The 20,536-nt window shown below is 40.7% G+C and overlaps 1 protein-coding gene across 1 annotated transcript in view; it reads left to right on the top strand.

Moving 5' to 3' along the window:
* The first annotated feature begins 13,099 nt into the window (after window positions 1–13,099).
* Window positions 13,100–20,536, top strand: part of GOLPH3 (golgi phosphoprotein 3) — a 48,172-nt gene continuing 40,735 nt past the window's right edge. The window contains exon 1 of the mRNA XM_060634422.3: window positions 13,100–13,609. Within this exon, the coding sequence (XP_060490405.1) occupies window positions 13,385–13,609 (225 nt within the window). The 5' untranslated portion in view covers window positions 13,100–13,384. The remainder of the gene's footprint in view (window positions 13,610–20,536) is intronic.

Genomic DNA, 20,536 nt, shown 5'->3' with positions numbered 1-20,536 from the left:
CACTGATGAACCTTTGGGTTATTTCCAAAATTTCACTTCTACAATGTTACAATGAACAACCACGTATATGCGTCGTTTCATACCCTAGCACACAAATCTGAGAAGTGAAGTGAGGTCGCTACATCAAAAAGTAAATGTGTTCATAATCTTGATAGATAGCACCATATTGCACCTTATCTTGTACTCCCACCAGCAATGTATCATAGCCCCACTTCCCCCATACATTTGCCTACATGCTGTGTCACCAAACTTTCCATCTAGTTGGTGAAATGGGATTATTAGCATAGTTTTACTATGTTTCTCTTTTATTATTAATAAAGTCAAGCACTTTCTTTACGTATTTAAAAGCCAACTATGTTTATTTCTCTGTGAACTGTCTGTTAATGTTCTGTGACCATTTTTTTTTTTTTCTTATTTGCCACGAGTCTTGACTCTGTGGTATTTTTTTCCACGTGGAAGTTTTTGATTTTTGCAGAATCAAATTTATCGATGTTTTCTTTCATGGCTCTGCATTCTGGGTAATGATAAGAAAGGCTTTTCCTCTCCAAGGTCACAAAAGAATCCATTCATAGTGTCATCTGCTACTTTTACGGTTCATTTATTAAGTGCTTTGAAATCTTATCAAAATAAATAGTTGAAAGAAAAATGAAAGCAGCTAGCAATATTTAAGACAAACACTTATTAAGAATAAACCTAGGGGTGCCTAGGTGGCTCAGTCGGTTATGTGTCCCTCTCTCCTTTTTTTTTGTTTAATGTTTATTTATATCTGAGAGAGAAAGAGAGACAGAGTGCGAACAGAGGAGGAGCAGAGAGAGACAGAATCCGAAGCAGGCTCCAGGCTCTGAACTGTCAGCACAGAGCCGAGCGCGGGGCTTGAACCCACAAACTGTGAGATCATGACCTGAGCCAAAGTTGGAGACTTAACCAATTGAGCCACCCAGGTGTCCCAAGAATCCCACTCTTGATTTCAGGTCAGGTCATGATCCACGATTCATGAGATAGAGCCCCACATCGGGCTCTGTGCTGACAGCATGGAGCCTGCTTAGGATTCTCTCTCTCTCCCTCTCTTCCCTCCCCCTACTCGTATGTACTCTCTCTCTCTAAATGAATAAACATTAATAAAAATAATAAACCTAGCAACATTTAAGGCTAACATGTGAAGGTATCTGGAGAAGATAGCTTCTAGTACATAAGCAAAGATCAATTAACTACTGTACTTTAACAATAATAAACATTAAATGTCATTAAAACTTGAACCCGTTAAGAAATGCTCTTATATGTGAAGATGGATATTTTGGAACAGTTATTAGGTAAATCTTAAAGGTTCTTGGGTTTGAACTTTGCGCAATTCTGGACTGGAAAAGAGGCGGGGTATACTTCCCTACCCGCTGCGTCTGGCTAGCCTTGGAAACTTTGGCCAATAAAATGTGGCAGAGTAATAGTATACAACTTGGGAGATTTGCAGCTTCTCTTACTCTTGGAACTCAGACACCATGTGAAAAGGACTGGGCCAGCCTGTGGGAGACGTGTGGACTGGCCTACAGTCGGCACCAATTCTTACAAGTGTGAGTGGGACCAGGTGAAATCAACTAACTAGTTCATGTCAAGCTGCAGTTTTACTACGGCCACATGAGCAACTGCATGGGACACTGGCAGAACAGCCCAGGTAAGCCCAGTTCAAATAGCCGAACCACAGAAAAACGAGCAAGTGCTTGCTGTTTTAAGCCTCTATTTTGAGGCTATGGTTTGTTACACAGCAATAAATAATTTATACACATGTTTTCCTGGGGAGTTATGAATAAAGAGATAAGATAATACAAAATATTGGAAGACAGGTTCAGTTTTGCTCATTAATTTGTTCATTCACATCCTCTCCATCCCCTGCAGAAAGGATTCAATACCGCTGTGGTGGGCAGACCCAATGATCCCTGTCTTCCGGTATTCAAGCATTTGTGTAATCACCTCCTCTTGAGTATGGGCTAAAGCTAATGACTGTTTCCTTTCTTTTCTTTTTTACATGAAATTATGTTTTATGAAAATTCCTCATTTTTTTTTTCTGGATAAAGATTTTACTTTATTTTTTAAATTTTTATTTTAGTTCTTTTTCCCCCCAAGTTTTTATTTAAATTCTAGTTAGTTAACATATATGGTAAAATTGGTTTCAGGTGTAGAATTTGGTTTCAGGTGTAGAATTTTGTTGTTGGTTTCACTCAGGTCATGATCTCACAGTTTGTGAATTTGAGCTCTACATCGGGCTCTGCGCTGACAGTGCGGAGCCTGTTTGCGATTCTCTGCCTCCCTCTCTCTCTACCCCTTTCCCCCTCATTCTCTCTCTCTCTCTCAAAAAAATAAATAAGTAAATAAATAAATAAACTTAAAAACAAAACAAAACAAACAAAAAAACCCATTTTAACCTAATGGTTAAAAGCACATATTACAAAAAGTATATTTAAAAAAATACAAACCTTTTTTTTCTTCTCTTAGTAATAAAGTATCTTGGGACATATTCCTAGCCAAACCTAATTCAAAGATCCCTAATTTTCATTAATAACAGGTTTATTGAAGTATAATTTACATACCATACAATTCACCCTTTAAAATATATAACACAATGGTTTTTAGTGAATTCACAGTTGTGCAACCACTACCACAACCAATTTTAGAACATTCTCAGCACCCCAAAAAGAAACTCTGGAACCATTAGCAGTCACTCCCCATTCTCCACCCCACCCCCAATCTCCCCAGTCCTAGGCAATCACTAATCTACTTCCTCTTGCTATACATTTGCTGATTCCTAGCATTTCCTATGAACAGAATTGTGCAATATGTGGTCTTTTTGACTGGCTTCTTCTACTTAGCATGATGTTTTCAGGGTCTTCAAGTGTCAGTAGTTCATCCTTTTTATTATTTAATAATATTTCATAGTATGAATATACCACATTTTATTCACCCATTCACAAGTTGATGGATATTTGAGTTGTTTCTACTTTTTCATTATTATGAATAATGCTGCTGTGAATTTACACATACAAGTATTTGCATAAACTTATATTTTTATTTTTCTGGGTCATTTGATAACACTGTTTTTAAAGCTTATGAGAAACTGCCAAACTTTTTTTCCTGAAGTGGTACACTATTTTGTATTCCCACACGTACTGTATGAGGGCTCTAATTTCTCCACGTTGTCAATAACACTTGTTAATATCTGTCTTTTTTATTATAGCCGTTCTAGCGGGTGTGAAATGGTACCTCATTGTGGTTTTGACTTGCTTTTTCCTGAAGATGTGGAACATCTTTTCATGTGCCTCTTAGCCATTTCTTTATCTTCATTGGAAAAATGTCTATTCGTATATTTTGCCTAATTTTAAATTGAGTTATTTGTGTTTTTATTATTGAGTTGTCAGAGTTATTTATATATTCTGGATAGAAGTCCTTCAGTAGATATATGATTTATGTATGTCTTTTCATTTTCTTGATGGTGTCCTCTGAAGCACATTTTCTTAGATGGTGTTCTTTTAATGTTTAATTTATCTCTTTTTTCTTTTGTCACTTGAGTTTTTGGTGTCATATCTAAAAAACCTGCTCCAAGGTCATGAAGATTTATGCCTTTGTTTTCTTCTAAACATTTTATATTTTTTGGCTCTTACATTTAGACCTGTGATCCATTTTGAGTTAATTTTTGGTATATGATGTAAGGTAAGGGTTTATTTCAATTTTTTTTTTTTTTTTTAGAAAATTAACTTTAAGTAATCTCTACACCCAACATGGGGCTTGAACTCACAACCCTGAGATCAAGAGTCCCATGCTTTACCAACTGAGCCAGCCAGGCAGCTCTTCATTTTTTTTTTTTTTTTTTAATGTGAATACACAGTTGTCCTTGTACCATTTCTTGAAAAGATTATTCTTTCCCCCATTGAATTGTCTTGGCACACTTGTTGCAAATCAATTGAGCATAAATCTGAGAGGGTATTTCTAGTAACATTGTTTTCATTAAAAAATTTTTTTTAATGTTTATTTATTTTTTTGAGGGAGAGCGAGAGACACAGCATGAGCGGGGGAAGGGCAGAGAGAGAGGGAGACACAGAATCTGAAACAGGCTTCAGGCTCTGAGCTGTCAGCACAGAGGCCGACACAGGGCTCTAATTCATGGACCACAAGATCATGACCTGAGGTTGGATGGAGGCTTAGTCAACGGAGCCACCCAGGGAGCCCTATCATCTTTTTTCTTAAAGTAGTTTCTATGCCCACTGTGGGGCCATAAATTGACCCCAGGATCAATAGTTGCACATGCCACCAACTGAGCTAGCCAGGAGCCCCTATCCTTTAGTTTCAACCTATTTGCATCTGTGGCATGGCAAATTACTCCTAGTTTAGTGGCTTCAAACAACACATGCTTATAATCTCACGGGTTCCATTGATCCGGAATTTGACGTAGCTTAACTGGGTCCTCTGCTCAGGGTCTCACAAGTTTGTAATCAGCTGGTCTACATTCTCCTCTGGAGTTTGAGTCCTCTTCTAAGCTCATTCATGTTGTTGGCACAACTCAGTGGCTGTGTTTCTAAGACTGAGACCATCAGCTTTTAGAAGCTACATTTCTTCATAGGCATTTTACAACATGGCTATTTTTTTCTTCAAGAGGAAGAAGGCGGCTCTTCTTGAGACTGAGAACACTGAGAAATGTATAGAAATGTTGAATCATTATATTGTACACTTGAAATTAATATAGCACTGTATGTTAATTATACTTCAATGAAAAAAGAAGAAAGGGAAGTCACCCCCTATGGAGAATCTAAAAAAAAAAAAAAGGGTCTCAGCTGACTCAGGTCTCTCTCATTAGGGAAGGGTTGGATCAGCTTTCAAGGGACCCCCTGATTATGCCATGCACACCCAAGGTTATCTCTCTTTCGATTAACTCAGAGTGAATTAATTAATTACTTAACTACATCCGCAACTTTTCCTCCCCATTTTGCCATATTCTAGTAGTTAGAAGCAAGTCACAACTTCTGCCCACACTCAAGGAGAGGGGATCACACCACAGTGTAGATACCATGGTGGCAAGAATCACAAGGGACGTGTTAGAATTTTGTCTATGACAGATGGGGACATAGGTAGAATTGCAACTTCTCTATGTATATGCCTTTTGTCATTCTGATTTTTGAAGTATGTGAATTTATTACTCATTCCAAAATAAAATAAAATTCTATATTTTTGAGGGGTACCGGGATATCTCAGTGGGATAAGTGACCTACTCAGTTTCAGCTCAGGTCATGATTTCATGGCATTGGGCTCTGCACTGACAGCATGCAGACTGCTTGGAATTATCTCTCTCTCAAAATAAATAAAATAAAAGGTTGAATTCTGGTTTTCCTATTAAAATTTTTTAAATCTTTTTTTAATGGTTATTTTTGAGGGAGTGTGAGCGGGGGAGGGGCAGAGAGAAGAGGGGGACAGAGGATCTGAAGCGGCTCTGCACTGTCAGCAGCTAGCCCCATGCAGGGCTTGATCGAACTCAGTAAGTGCGAGATTGTAACCTGAGCTGAAGTCACGACTCAACCGAGGGAGCCGCCCAGGTGCCTCTAAAAAATATTTTTTAATCTTTGAAACTTTGCATTAGTCTCACTGGAGTTTTATGCCTTTTTTAACAAAGGTCACTCCGCATAGTTGTTTTTACCCTAAATTCATTGAGCCACTCTGAGATCCTAATTAAGAACATGGACTTGGGAATCAGGCTGTGGAACTTTAAGCAAGATATTTAATCTCTTTGAGTCTCAATTTCCTTTTCTGAAAAATGGCGCTAATTATAGCACATAATCAGGATGTCATGAGAACTAAGTGAGCTGTTCCATAACACAAAATCTTAGTGTCATATGACAGTAAGCATTTATTTCAACAATCGCAGGGTGGCCGGAATGGCTCTGCAGATCTCAGCTGGGTTTGGTTAGGCTTGGCTCCAAGCTGTGTATTCGCTTTTGTCTGCTTCATTCTCATTCCTCTGGGACCAGCAGACTACCCAGAGGAAGTGTTTTCATGGCCATGAAAGAACCTCTTCTCATGGCGACAGCCAGGAGCACAAAAGGAAAAGTACAACCGCATAAGCCTATTTCCTGCATCTGCATCATATCGGCTGACATCCTATTTGCCGAAGACAGTCACGTGGCCAACCCGCAGGTGGAGACTTAGGGCAAGCCTCCTGGCAAGGGGTGATCAAGAATCCTACACACGCTATACGGGTAGCAAGGATGTGGATGTATAACTATAAGGGAGTGAAAACTCGTGACCTATAGATACAGTTTAATCTAAAATTAACGTGTAAGGCACCTAGAGCTATCTCTGGAATATAAATCTTTGCAGTCATTGTAACACATATTTTAAAAAGAAATAATGTTGTTGAATGCCTCTAAAAGTTTTGCTAGTTATGTCAATAATATTGCTGTGCTTCAGGGCATAGCTGGGGTAGGAATGTAAAATGGAATAGCCATTCTGGAAAACATTTTGGTAGTTTCTTAAAAAGCTAAATGCATACTCACCATGTGACCCCAATTGCATTCCTGGGTATTTATCCCAGAGAAATGAAAACGATGTCCACACAAAACATGTACACAAATGTTCACAGCAGCTTTATTTGTGATACAACTTGGAAAGAACCCAAAGTCTTTTAATGGGTGAATGGGTAAACAAACTGTGTAATATCCACACGGTGCAATATTACTCAGTAGTAAAAAGGAACAAACTATTGATACATACAAGCTGGATGGATTTCAAGGGAATTATATTGAGTGGCAATGGGCAATCTCAAAGGCTACCTAGTGTATGATTCAATTTACACAACATTCTCAAATGATAAAATTATAGGAAGAACAGATTGTTGGTTGCCAGGGGTTAGAGATGGAGCAGAGGAAGGGGTGGGACTATAAAGGGTCTTTGTGAGGGATCTTCCTGGTGAGGGAACAATTTTATCTCTTGATTGGTGGTGGTAACACAAATTTGCACATGTGGTAAAATTGCATAGAACCAAACACACACATACACACACACACACACACACACACACACACACACATACACACACACACACACACAAATAAGTGCATATAAAACCTATGAAATCTGAATAATGTCTGTGGATTATACCAATATTCCTTTCCTGGTTTTAGTGTTGTACTATAGACAATATAAGATGTTACCATTGGGGAATACTGGGTTAAGACTACACAAGTCCTTTCTGTACTAATTTTACAACTTCTTGTCAATCTATATAATTATTTCAGAAAAAAATTTTTTTCTCAAATTTTGAGTCATGATAAGAAACGTGCCTCCTCTCCAAGGTTATAAAAGAGTTCACTCATAGTTTTCTTCTTGTGCTTTTATAGTTTCATTTTCTAGGTGTTTTGAAATTTTAATCAGATTAAAACAGAAAGCACCTATACATCCAACTGCCTACACAACATCTCTTCTAGAAGGTTTCATTTACTTCTCAAAAACTCAACTGAAATAAACTCAACTGCAAACCTGTTCAGGGCCCTGTGGTACCTATCTCAGTGAATGGCTTTCCTGTGTGCTCTCACACAAGCCAGAGCTGGGGAATCATCCTTGAAAACCTATCTTTCTTGTGGCCCACCCACTCCATAGTCAATCTTCCATTGAGTTCTATTAATTTTACTTCCTAAGTATCTTTTGGAAACTTCCACTTTGTAATGTCTCTTCTTCCATAGTTATAGTTAAGTCACTATCAGGTCCTATGGGATTATTACAGAACTAACTGGCTGCTGTATCCAATGTGACCATCTCTTTCGTGTATTGGGGGAGCTTTTCAAAATGCACGTCTGATAATTTTACACACTCACCCATTCCATCCTTCTCCCCACAAGGCAGCCATTTAAAAGCACCTTTGATGGCTTCTCATTGTATTTGGCTGGAAAAAGACCAAAATCTTTAAATGGTCTTATAGCACTGCATGATTTGATCCATGTCTGTCACTATTGCTGTTGACAACACTCTCCACCTTAGCCTACCCAAAATGGTCTTCTATTTCCTTCTCCATTATCCCATGATCTCTCCTTGCCACAGGGCCTTTTCCCATGCTTTTTTTTTTTTTTCCCCCTCAGGAATGAGAGGTTTGGTTTAGTTAATTTCTGTTCATTCTTTGGCTTACTACTTCCTCAGAGTTGCTTTCCTTGAGTCCCAGATAAAATACAAACTTCTCATATTTTTGAGAATACATGCTCTCATAATACTGTATTCCTTCTGTATTCAAATATGTTCAAAGCATTTCTCAATTTGTATGTTAATGTGTGATGATTTGCTTAATATCTATGCACTCCACTAAACAGCCTCGTGAAAGCTATGACTGTGTCTCTTTTGGTTTATTATAATATCCTCATTGCTTAGCACAGTGCCTGGCATACAGCAAATATGTATAAATGCAAATATTTGTGTAATTATTGGATTAAGGACTGGGATTCTAATGAAAATATGGTTTTCATTAATGCATGCTTGCAATTTACCAGATGTGTTATGTTGGACAGATTACTTAATTTCTCTGAATTACAGTTTCTTCACAGTAAAATGAGTGTCTTTTGTTTTTAATTTTTAAAATGTTTTTCTTTATTTTTGAGACAGCACAAGTGGGGGAGGGGCAGAGAGAGCGAGAGTGGGGGACAGAGGATCCAAAGCAGGCTCTGCACTGACAGCAGTGAGCCAGATGTGGGGCTCAAACTCCCAAACCCTTCTGAATCACAAGATCATGACCTGAGCCAGTTGGACCCTCAGCTGACTGAGCCAGCCAGTGCCTCTGTCTTAATCTGGGCTTCTGCGAAAGCAGAGTCTGAGATAAAGGCTTTTGTGCCACTATTTGGTTAGGGAGCATAGCACCCAAAAACAGGAGTAAAGAAGAGGTGGAGGGAGGAGTAAAGGGGGGAGAGCCACGTCAAGAGTGTGTTGTTGAGTTTTCTGTAGCTAAATGCCATTGACAAATTGTATAAAGGATCTTAAAGATCCATTTGAAGAGAGAAAGGGACACTTTTATCTACCAGCTTGAAGTGCTAACTTCTGCACACTTCCAGGTTCTTCTGCATGGGCATGAGGTATGTGGACAGGCTTTGCTGCACCAGGAGGTTAGGGTTTTGCAGAACAGCCCCACACCTAGTCTGCGGGATTTGGGTCGGAGTTCCTGGAGAATACACCTGCCACATTCTCAGTCATCAATAAATAAATGGTCATTGTTACTTGGAATATATATTTTGGTTTCCCAAAATATCATATCTTTCTTTCCTTCCTTCCTTCCTTCCTTCCTTCCTTCCTTCCTTCCTTCCCTTTCTTTCCAGATATGGTGATTTTGAAGTCTAGTTTGTAGAAAATGAACAAGGAAAAATGCTAGAAAAACTGAAAAAACAAATAATGAAGCTGTGGAAAGTCAGTAATTTGAAGAATGTGCATGAATATACAGACCATGTACATGCATTTTTGTGGACAAAATATATGTGGCTATTCATTATACTTATTATAGCATTGTTTGTAATAGCAAAGACTGGGAAACAATCTAAATGTCCATCTATAAGGGATTGACTTTAAAAAAGTGTATTACGATAGAATATGACGCAGCTGAAACAAAGTATGAAGAAACTCTTAAGTATTGATATAGAATGTTTTCCAACATCAAGTGAAAAAAAATCAAGATACAAAACAATGTATATTATGTGCTATTATTTGGATAAGAAATGAAGGAAAATATATTTTCATATTTGTTTGAAAATGCATAAAAAATTCTCTGGAAGGATATCAAAGAAAGGGTTAGTTATTTTACCAGCAAATGGGTTTATTTGGGAACACAAGAGAACTGCAATTCAGAACATGTTAAGCCAAGGCAAAACCTCAGGCAAGTCCAATAAAAAAAGAGAAAAACGTTATTTGACAGAGAAGGAGAAAGTTGGGAGGGGTTGTTTTAAGTGAAAGTCCATTGGACAAAAGCAAGCATTATCAGGGTGGTGATGATTTCTTATTGGCTGAATTGCAGGGGTAGCTGATTTCTAGTAGGAGATGCAATATACATCTTTTCCCTGTTGGGGCCTGTAATTGTTAATTCTTTCCTGTTGAGGATTCTTCTGTTAGGGGTCTGAAATTGACAATTCTTCCTGTAATAGAGGTTGAGTGGGCTGGCTCCCCCTTGTAGCCTCCCCTTTCTAGCCTCCTGACCTCTACTTTAGTGACGTTTCCTGGAATTGATTTTCATAACAATACTATTTTTAAAGTTTATTTATTTATTTTTTTAGTAAGCTCTATACCCGGGGTGGGGCTTGAACTCCCAACCCGAAGTTTAAGAGTTGCGTGCTCTACTTTGGGGCACCTGAGTGGCTCAGTTGGTTAAGCATCTGAGTCTTGATTTCGGCTCAGGTCATGATCTCACTCATGGTCATGAGATGGAACCTCATGGCTTTGTGCTGGGCGTGGAGCCTCCTTAAGATTCTCCCTCCCTCTCTCTCTCTCTCTCTTCCCCTCTGCCCCTCCCCACCTCCAAAAAAAAATGTCTCATGCTCTACCAACTGAGCCAACCAGGTGCCCCCGATTTTCATAAAAATAATATTGTTACCTATTTGTTTGTATAAGCACCCAAGTATTTAAATACCTATTACCACATAACAGATGACCCAAATTTAGCAGCTTAAGACAACTGATATTTATTATCTTGCAGTTGATGTAGTTTAGAAGTTCAGGAATGGCTTAGCTGGGTGGTAATGACTGGCTCAAAATCTTTCATGAGATTGCAATCAAGATATGAACTAAGGTTTGACAGGGGCTGGGGAATCTGCTTCCCAGATGGCTCTCTCCTGTGGCTCTGTGCAGGAGGTCTAAGTTCCTTCCCAATTGGACCTCTCCATAAAACTGCTTGAAGGTTGGCATGCTTGGATGGCTCAGTCCATTAAGCACCTGACTCTTGGTTTCAGCTCAGGTCATGATCTTACAGTTTGTGAGTTTGAGCCCCATATCGGGCTCTGCACTGACAGTGCGAAGCCTGCTTGGGATTCTCTCTCTCTTTCTCTCTCCCCTCTTTCTCTCAAAATAAACTTAAAAAAAAAAAATCAGTTTGGAACCACCATACATTATAAGAAAAAGAAATGAAAAGTCTCTATTTAAAACAAAACTGCTCGAATGTCTTCATGATATGGCAGCTGGCTTCCCTCAGGGTGAAAGATCTGAGAGATAGAGGCAGGGAGAGAGGGAACATAAGAGAAGAAGCTGTGGACACCTGCATACATTCTACTCATTTGAATAGAGTCACTGAATCTAGTCCACACTCGAGGGAGGGGAATTAGGCTTATCTTTTTTTTTTTTTTTTAACATTTATTCATTTTTGAGAGATAGAAACAGAGCCTGAGTGGGGGAGGTTGCAGAGAGAGAGAGAGGGAGACACAGAATCTGGAAGCAGGCTCCAGGCTCTGAGCTGTCAGCACAAAGCCCTGCGTGGGGCTCAAACCCATGGACCGCGAGATCATGACCTGAGCTGAAGTCAGGCGCTTAACTGACTGAGCCACCTAGGCACCTCAGACTTCATCTTTTGAAAGGAGTACCAGAGAATTTTGTTGAGGTATTTTGAAATCACTAGGGGAGGAGAAGGGGGGAACAACTACGTGAATAGGGGCAGGGCTTGAAGGTAGATTTTCACTATATTCATTTTTATACTCCTTCAACTATGTATTTGATTAAACAAATAATTACATTTCTTTTAAAAAACATTTTAAGCTATTTGGGAAAGAAGTGCTACGGAAATAAAAGGAAAAAAAAAATAGTTGAACAGGATGTGGAGAAGTTGGTTGAGGTGAAATTGACCTTTGCCCAGAAAGATAGGAAAAAGGGAGGGTCTACTTTGTGTTCACCTTTCTCTCTCCTCACCCCACATTTAGCATTCTCACTTTCTAGGGTTTGGGGTGATGATGGTGTGCAGCCAGTAGGAGTTTTGGATGATGGGTTTGTAGAAGCGGGAGAACTCTGTAGCCAGAAACGTTCGACGGGACAGTTTTACTGTGAGCGTTTATCATTTATCACAGCTCAAGTCCTGTTACAACAATATATTTCTCCTATCTGAATATTCTGTAGCCATAACCTGTGGCCACTGTTGATTTTAAATAATATTGGATGGCATACAATGCCATTTCTGGATGTTTTATTTGTAAGCTCCATCCTTCTGGTCCTCCAAACTCCCCCTCAGGTTTGACATCTACGCTATAACATAACTTGCACAAACTGTCAAGAACGCCAAGAGGATTTCACCTAGTAATTAAATTCGGGGAGATTTAATTTGTACAAGGACGTGGCATGAAACCCAACAGGTTTATTGTCTCTATAAAAAGATCGTTAAGGTCAAGTGCACTGACGCGTACAGCACTAACAGTACTCACTGCGCCCTGGTCACTTTACAAGTCAGGAGGCGAGGAAAAAGTTCTACAAACAAAACTATTCAATTTGGTCTAACTTCTCTCTAATACATGCGGTAAATACTAAAAGTCCATTTTCAAGCTATTTAAATGCAGTTACTCCTTCGGAAGGGTTAGGGAGTGTGGGCAGAGAGAGCGCGCTCTCTCTTCGCTCTATCAGCAGCGGGCAAAGTCCTTCCTGTGTCTCTTGGGGACCCCGGATTCCAAGCGGGGTCCCTTCCCCGACCCCCCTCCGCCCTTTCCGCGGCCGAGGCCAACTCCGAGGATGGTGGTGTCTGCCGTGGTAAGTGCACAGCTTGAGGCTGAGCGGGGTCCAGCCTCGCTAGGCCACGACTCTCCCGATTCGTGGCGGGGGCCTAGCCAGTCTCTGGCGCCAGGCCCGGTTTCCCCAGGGGCGAAGGGGGAGGCGGACGGAGGGAGGACACGTCACGGGTCTCCGGAGGAGGGGGATGGCGGGCCCGGCGGCCAAGGGACGCCTAGCAGAGGGCGAGTGCCAGCGGAGACCGGAGGGCCCAGCAAGGGGTCAGTGTGGGCGGATCCCCGCCCTCGTCCCCTGCCGCCGGGTCCCTGCCCGACGCTTCCGGCGCCCTCCGGGCCCGCCCCGCGCCGGCTGTGCCACATCCTCCGGTGACGTCAGTCGGCGCCGCCATATTGGGAAGGCGCAGCCGCCGCCGCCGCCGCCACCACCACCTCCGCCTCCACCTAGGATCTCGGGCTGTCTTGGGGCCTGCGGACGCCGGAAGGAAGAGCCCCTCTCTAGGTCCGCCGACGCCCGGCCCGCCCGTTTCGCCCCGACCCGTCTCCCCATGACTGCCCCCGGCACAGCTGTCGACGGACGTCGCCCCAGCGCCGGGATTTAACACGGAAGCCCGGGTCGGGGGCCGCGGGGGAAGGAGGAGGGAGACCCGGTAGGTCCCGCGTCCCTCTCGGCCCAGCACGGCGTCTCGGCGGGAGCCATGACCTCGCTGACCCAGCGCAGCTCCGGCCTGGTGCAGCGGCGCACGGAGGCCTCCCGCAACGCCGCCGACAAGGAGCGGGTGGCGGGCGGCGGCGGCGGCAGCGGCGAGGACGACGCGCAGAGCCGCCGCGACGAGCAGGACGACGACGACAAGGGCGACTCCAAGGAAACGCGGCTGACCCTGATGGAGGAGGTGCTCCTGCTGGGCCTCAAGGACCGAGAGGTGCGGGCGCGGCGGGCAGGGCGGGGGCGGCCGGAGGCTGGCGGCCGGCGCGGGGCCCGGGCACAGGGGGAGCCCGGCCTCCGGCTCCGCGCGTCTGCCCTCCCGAGTTCCTGAGCTGAGCGCCCAGCTGGCCCGGTGCTTCCAGATCCTCCCCGCACAGATTGCTTGGATTTTCCCTTCCTCCTTACACAGTCACTCGTTTGGTTTTGACTCCTTGGCGGTCTGTATGTCTTCCTCCCTTTTTCCGCCTTTTTAACCCGTGTAGACCCCAGGGTACAGCCCCACCTGGAGACTGCACGTTAGAGTGAAACACCTGGAACCACCAGCGCCCCGAACTCTCATGGGTTTTGCAGGTTTTAGGACCTGGGAGGGCTCCACGGATCTGCTTTTTGGGAGATTAAAAAACAAAACTTAAGGTGTACTGTTTGGAATTTTGAAAAATTTCGGTGAAATGGTAATGGAGGCAAAAGTTGTTTTACATCCAATAAAGTTAAAAGTCCAACAAAATTCTCATGACACCTTCTGGAAAATGACTTCCTAGGTAACCTTGCTTTGGGTAAGAGATTACTTTTAGTATCATTTTTATATTTTATCAGTTGACTAGTCTGCAAGAAGGTCTTCCTATCTTAAGGAAGGGCTTTTTCGTGGTGTGCTGGAAAGGTTAGGTTTGTGATTCAAGGCCTTAGGTGGGTTAAAGTTGCTGTGGATATATTTGTGTGTTGTGATTTTGAAAGATTATTTTCACCTCCTGTACACTCCCCTCCTAGGTTCTATCATTAACATTTTCCTGGATTTGCTTCATCACATATCCATTTATCTACAAAAAAAACATTTTTAGAGACCAGCCGGTTTTGGTGAGGTGATTTCAGAAGCTTGTTTTATCTCAGCGTGGAAACTACAAACTGCAAATTTTGAGAGTCAGATACAGAAATATGCAAGTTTTGTTTTGATTTTTAATAAAGTGTTCCCTAGTCACAAAGGTGGGCAAAAAATCCTTATAAAACGATTTGGTCTTATTTCACTGAAACTTACCAGATATTTTATATTTTATATACCAGAGTTTTATATGGATTGTGGCCTCCTAATATTTAGTTTTTTAATGAATTAAAGTTTACTTCTATAGAGATGTCTAGAGTATTTGCTGTATCTTGGTTTCCCATTTTTAGGTTTTAATAAGGATCACTTGAAAAAAGGTTCCCCTGGGTGTGAAAGGGACTCAGTATGTTTATTAATTAGTTATAATGGAAACAGACTGATGTGAAATTCTTTTTTGTTCTTTGGAAGAACAAGCTACAGGTCTTTCTCAATTTATGATGGGGTTATGTTCTGATAACCTCATCGTAAATTGAATATTGAAAATGCATTTAAGGGGCGCCTGGGTGGCTCAGTCGGTTGAGCGTCCGACTCCAGCTCAGGTCACGATCTCACGCTCCGTGAGTTCGAGCCCCGCGTGAGGCTCGGGGCTGATGGCTCAGAGCCTGGAGCCTACTTCCGATTCTGTGTCTCCCTCCCTCTCTCTCTGCCCCTCCCCCATTCATGCTCTGTCTCTGTCTCAAAAATAAATAAACATTAAAAAAAAAAAATTAAAAAAAAAAAAGAAAATGCATTTAATACACTTGACCTACGAACCATCGTCGCCTAGCCTACCTTCAACATGCTCAGGACACTTACAGTTAGCCTATAGTTGAGCAGACTCACCTGTCACAAAGCGTTTTTATGTGTTGAATATCTCGTGTAATTTGTTGAATGCTGTACTGGGAGTGAAAAACAATGGTTTTAAGTGCATCAGGTGTTTACCCTTGTGGTCATGTGGCTGTGCCTAGCAAATCGTATGTGTATGCATATTGTTAGCTCAGGAAAAGATCAAAATTCGAAGTATCATTTTTGTGCAGTCAAAGTTGAAAAATTGTTAAGTTGGGGATGGTCTGTAGGTGTACAGTGTTCTAGAAATGTGATTTTAGAAAGTATTCAACTTGCCTTTTTAGGCTGCACAATTTAGAATTTTGGTAGTAAACATTTTTCTTTGTCATTTTCCTTTAGAACCAAAGTAACGTTTTAGAAAATACAAAAAAAAAAAAAAAAAAAAAAGAAGGAAACAAGTCCTCCATATTCCTGAGTGAACATTCTGGTTTATGTCATTTGTGATAGTTTTCTGTGTGGCTGTGTCCTGTGCATAAAACTAAAACTTAAAAAAACCAAAAACCAAAACCAACTAAAACCAAAACTAGCTTTTGGATTTGAGTCACTCCCAAGTGAGAGCTTATGGTGAAAAAGTACCTTTTTCCCCCAAAGTATGTGTTACTGAAAAAGTTTAAGCTGAAACACATTGATTGACTTTTTTTTGGTGCTTGGTTGTCATGAAGATAATTTAAAGAATTTGTTGAAGCTTAATGGTACTTAAAAAATGTAGACAATTTAAATTTCTTTGGTGGCAAGTAATTGAAACCATATGTTGTGCTTATGTCAGGAGTCACTGTACCTTGCCATGTCATGGCTAAGGTCCAGACTCAGCTAATTTTGAGCATTTCTTGCTGATTTCAACAATCACCTAGAGAAATTTTTTATTTTCCCCTTTTGCAGGCAAGCCTAGGGAGTTGAAGTAGAGGTGAGTGGGTTTGGGATTTGGCATTGCTTTAGATAGAGGTTTTAGGGATTAATCTATATAACTTCTCTTTTACATCTTTACAGTACTAATAATGGACCTGTCACCTCCTCCATTCATAAGTTTGGGAGATTTTCCCGTCATGTCTTCAACTTGTATCAGTCTTTATAGTGGGGGCAGGAATTACTCTTACCTAGAGCCTATGCATTTATGCTTGTTAATACTAGATTTTGATATTAACAAGTTTCAAGCTTTAGGCATAATATATAGCTTAATAAATTTACTGCTTTAGCTTAGTATCCATCTTTGTTACGTTTGGGTACTTGTGAGATAGGAAAACCTACATTTTAAGGTCCTTAACGATAGATACGTTATATATGCACGTGTGTGAACTATTGTATTTGAATTCCAAATAATTGAGAAAAAAATGTAAAGAAATTGTAAGATGGTGAAATTAGCTTTACTTAGACTTTTAAAACAGACATTATGGCTTTTTAAAAATATTTTTGTTCAATAAGAAGTATATAGGAAAGTGCGCTGAAGTGTGGTAAGTTTTCACAAACTGAACATAGCTGTTAAACCAGCACCCAGATCAAGAAACAGAACATGACCACTCTCCAGAAGTCCCACTTGATGCCTTTCCAGTAATTGCTTAGTCCTTAAGGGTAGCAACTAGCTTGACTTTAGAATTCAGCAGAGAATAATTTTGTCCATTTTTGTACTTCCGTTTGCAGCTTTTGTTTTGCATTGTGACATTTATCTGTATTGTGTGAGGTTGTCATTTGTTCATTTTCTTTGAATTTTCAACTTCTAACACATTTGTAATTTACAGTATTTAAACAGTTGCATTGATTTACATCCTGTATCTAGTGTTCCTCCTAGGAGTCCTCCCTTTATTGAACAGAAGGCTCAGGTTGCCAATAACCAGATGGTCTGGCCTTGGTTTACCTATCAGGAGTGACTCTAAGGTCATTGTGAGGGATTTTTTTCCTTTTTTTAAAATTTAGGTATGCGTTTTACACTTTTTACCAATGATTTTCCTTTGTGGCTCTTATGAAGCTGCTTGGGCCCTCTGGGGATTGCGGTGCTCAGTCTGGATGGAGCATCAGTGACTTAGGTATTGAAATAAATCTTCAGAGACCACAGTAAGAATGGCAGATAGGTTTAAACTTGAACTCAGCTTCCAAATTCGCAAGATTTTCTATAATCTTCTCCTTTGAGGGGGAAGGGCAGTAAATGAGCCAGATTTTTTTCCTTTCCCCGACTATTTGGTTTTTCCACTGATGCCTCCAAGAGTCAGTTTTCAGAACGTCTCAATTACCTCAAATACTTGGTATCGTTTATTTTTTTGCATTTTATTTCTTCTCTCAGGACATCATTATTGTATTTATTTACTTACATTTATTAAATTTTAATTCAAGTATAGTTGTATTAGTTTCAGGTGTAACAGTGATTTGACAATTTTGAACATTTCAAAATACTCACTTTGGTAAGTATGGTTACCATCTGTCAACATACAAAGTTATTACCATATTTTTTACTAATTCTTACCCTGTATTTTCTATTCCCTTGACTTATTTTATAACTGGAAGCTTGTAATTCTAAGTCTCTTCCCCCTATTTCACCCATCCCTCTATCCTCTGCCCCCGGCAACCACCATTTTGTTCTCTGTGTTTATGAGTGTTTTTGTTGTTTGTTTTGTTGTCAGATACTTTTTTAAGTTTATTTAGAGAGCGAGGAAGAGAGAGCACGACAGAGGGAGGGAGAGAGAATCCCAAGCAGGCTCCATGCTGTCAGCACAGAGCCCTTAAGACTTGATCCCAGGAACCATGAAATCGTGACCTGAGCCAAAATCAAGAGTTGGACGCTTAACTGACTGAGCCACCCAGGAACCCCTATTGTCAGATACCTTTAAAAAAAAAAAATTTTTTTTTTTAATGTTTATTTATTTTTGAGAGAGAGACAGAGTGTGAACTGGGGAGGGGCAGAGAGAGAGGGAGACATAATCTGAAGCAGCTCCAGGCTCTGAGTTGTCTGTCCACACAGAGCCTGATGTGGGGCTTGAACTCACAAGCCATGAGATCATGACCTGAGCTGAAGTCGGACACTTAACTGACTGAGCCACCCAGGTGCCCCTTGTCAGATACTTAAATATTTTTGTTTGTGGCAGATCTTAGTGCTTTGAGGTTGGATGTAACTATTTTAAATGGCCAGGTGTAATTTAGAGTGTGTCTGTGGAATAGAAGTGGAAAGAGGTATTGTAGTTCTTCTCTGAGACGTATCTTTTGTTTTACATATATTATTTAAGCTCTTGGGCCTCAAAATTCTCCTTTAAAATGGAGAGAGAAATAATTCTCTTCCATGGTTCTGATTGGGCTGTTTTGGACGTTTATTGTTTTACTCTCCACCATGCTGAATCCTGTCTATCTGTTCCCCCCCCCATCCTTTTATAGGGGTTCCCCCATTGTGTGTAGCCCCTGGAGGCCCTGTTGAAGCATTTACCCTCCCCTTTTGTGATGCAGTCACACTGCCTTATCCAGTCAGGTATTTTCTTCCAGGGCTTTGGATCTTGATAGTGAAACAGGCTGTGGTATTTTGGAGACCTGTCAAGGTTAGTGCCAGCGTGTGGATCAGAATGTTCTCTGACATGGTTCTTTGAGCTTCTTTCTCCCTAACCCATTGGTGCTGTCTTTCCTCTCCTGGTTTTTCAGACACTTTTTCCCTAGTGGTATTTTTTTTTTTTTTTTAATGTTTATTTATTTTTTTTGAGAGGGAGAGAGAGAATTGCAAGCAGGCTTCATGCTCAGCACGGGGGCCCAACATGGGGCTCAATCCCATGAACTGTGAGATCATGACCTGAGCTGAAATCAGGAGTCTGACACTTAACCAACTGGGCCACTCAGACACCCCTGTTTGGTTTTTTTCGTTGTTGTTTGTTTGTTTTTAAAAGTAAACTCTACCCTCAGCGTGGGGCTTGAACTCACATCCCCAAGATCAAGAGTCACCTGCTCTACCCATTGAGCCAGCCAGGTGCTTTCAATTTTGTAATCTTAAAGATCCTTTCATGAAAGTCCTTATTAAGGGGGGCTTGGCTGCCATGTGCTAAGATTTTAGTAACTTAGTGTATACTAAAGGCTTCTGAGCTTTGGAAGTTTGTGATTCCTTTACTAATAATATTCTTTTCATATTTTCAAAAGATTGAATCTTCATTTATTTTTTTCAGGTGTATTTAAGAGTAGGTACACAGTGAAAGGCACATAGGATCTCAAAAATTAGTTTTTGGAGTTCATCGAACCATTTTTACCTTTTAAACAAGAGTTTATACTGAAATCGTTTATATATATCTTAATTTTAACCATCTGACTGTCCCTGTGTGGATCATTTGAGATTATGTTTTAGAATTATATTTTGAAATCATTTTGATCAAAGTTTGACATATTTGATATTTAAAGAAGTAAACTGTTATAGTGTCAGCTTATGTGTAAGTCTCAAAAACCTAAATCATGCTTTTCCTGTTATGTCATGTTACATTTTTGGCCCAACACTCCTCTGTGTCCAAGCAAACTTTCCCTACTTTCTATCAGCATAATTTTTCTGCTGTTAATCAGAGTAAATGGTATCATTCCAAGTTGCTGTAGTCTTTCTTTAGGTCATTCTGTTTTCATGTGAGTCTCTTTTTAAAGCAACACAAAGATTGTGCTTGTCCTGTGTTTCTTCCATTTAATAAGCATAGTGACAAGTGCCAAAGTGGGCCATCTGGTTTCATTTTGAAATTGATATCTGTGGCTTTAGGTTTCTCTAATCAAAGCTTGAAAGATTGCTACCTGTTTCAGTAGCATGTACAGTATTATAATGCAGTCTAGCAAATACTGAGGTTTTAGGTATTATGGGAACATATAGAAAATAGTCTGCTTTCAGGCACCTGGGTGAAGCTACCGTGAGATCATGACCTGAGCTGACATAATGAGTCAGATGCTTCATGGACTGAGCCACCTAGGCTCCCCTCTAGAATTTTTTGATAGTGAATATCTTGCCTGGCATATACTACCACTTAAGTATTTATTAAATAAATCATGTTTTTTTGATGAGGGTAATGTCCTCTCTAAGGGAGTGAAAATTGTTTCTGGGGTTGGTGGTGAAAAGTCCTTACTCTTTTTATGTATAAGCATAAATGTACATCTGTCCTGTAAACAGATGGTGTATCCATCTTAGAAATTTTTTTTTTTTTTTAGTATTTGAGAGAGAGGCTCAAAAGCAGGAGAGGGGCAGAGGGGGGAGGGGAGAGAGAGCGAGCGAAAATCCCAAGCAGGCTCCTTGCTGTCAGT

Source organism: Panthera onca, chromosome A1 (genome assembly GCF_046562875.1).
Source record: "Panthera onca isolate mPanOnc1 chromosome A1, mPanOnc1 haplotype 2, whole genome shotgun sequence".
In the NCBI taxonomy this organism is placed as follows: domain Eukaryota; kingdom Metazoa; phylum Chordata; class Mammalia; order Carnivora; family Felidae; genus Panthera; species Panthera onca.
The sequence above is the reverse complement of the archived record's forward strand: the minus strand, read 5'-3'. Positions and strand labels throughout refer to the sequence as shown.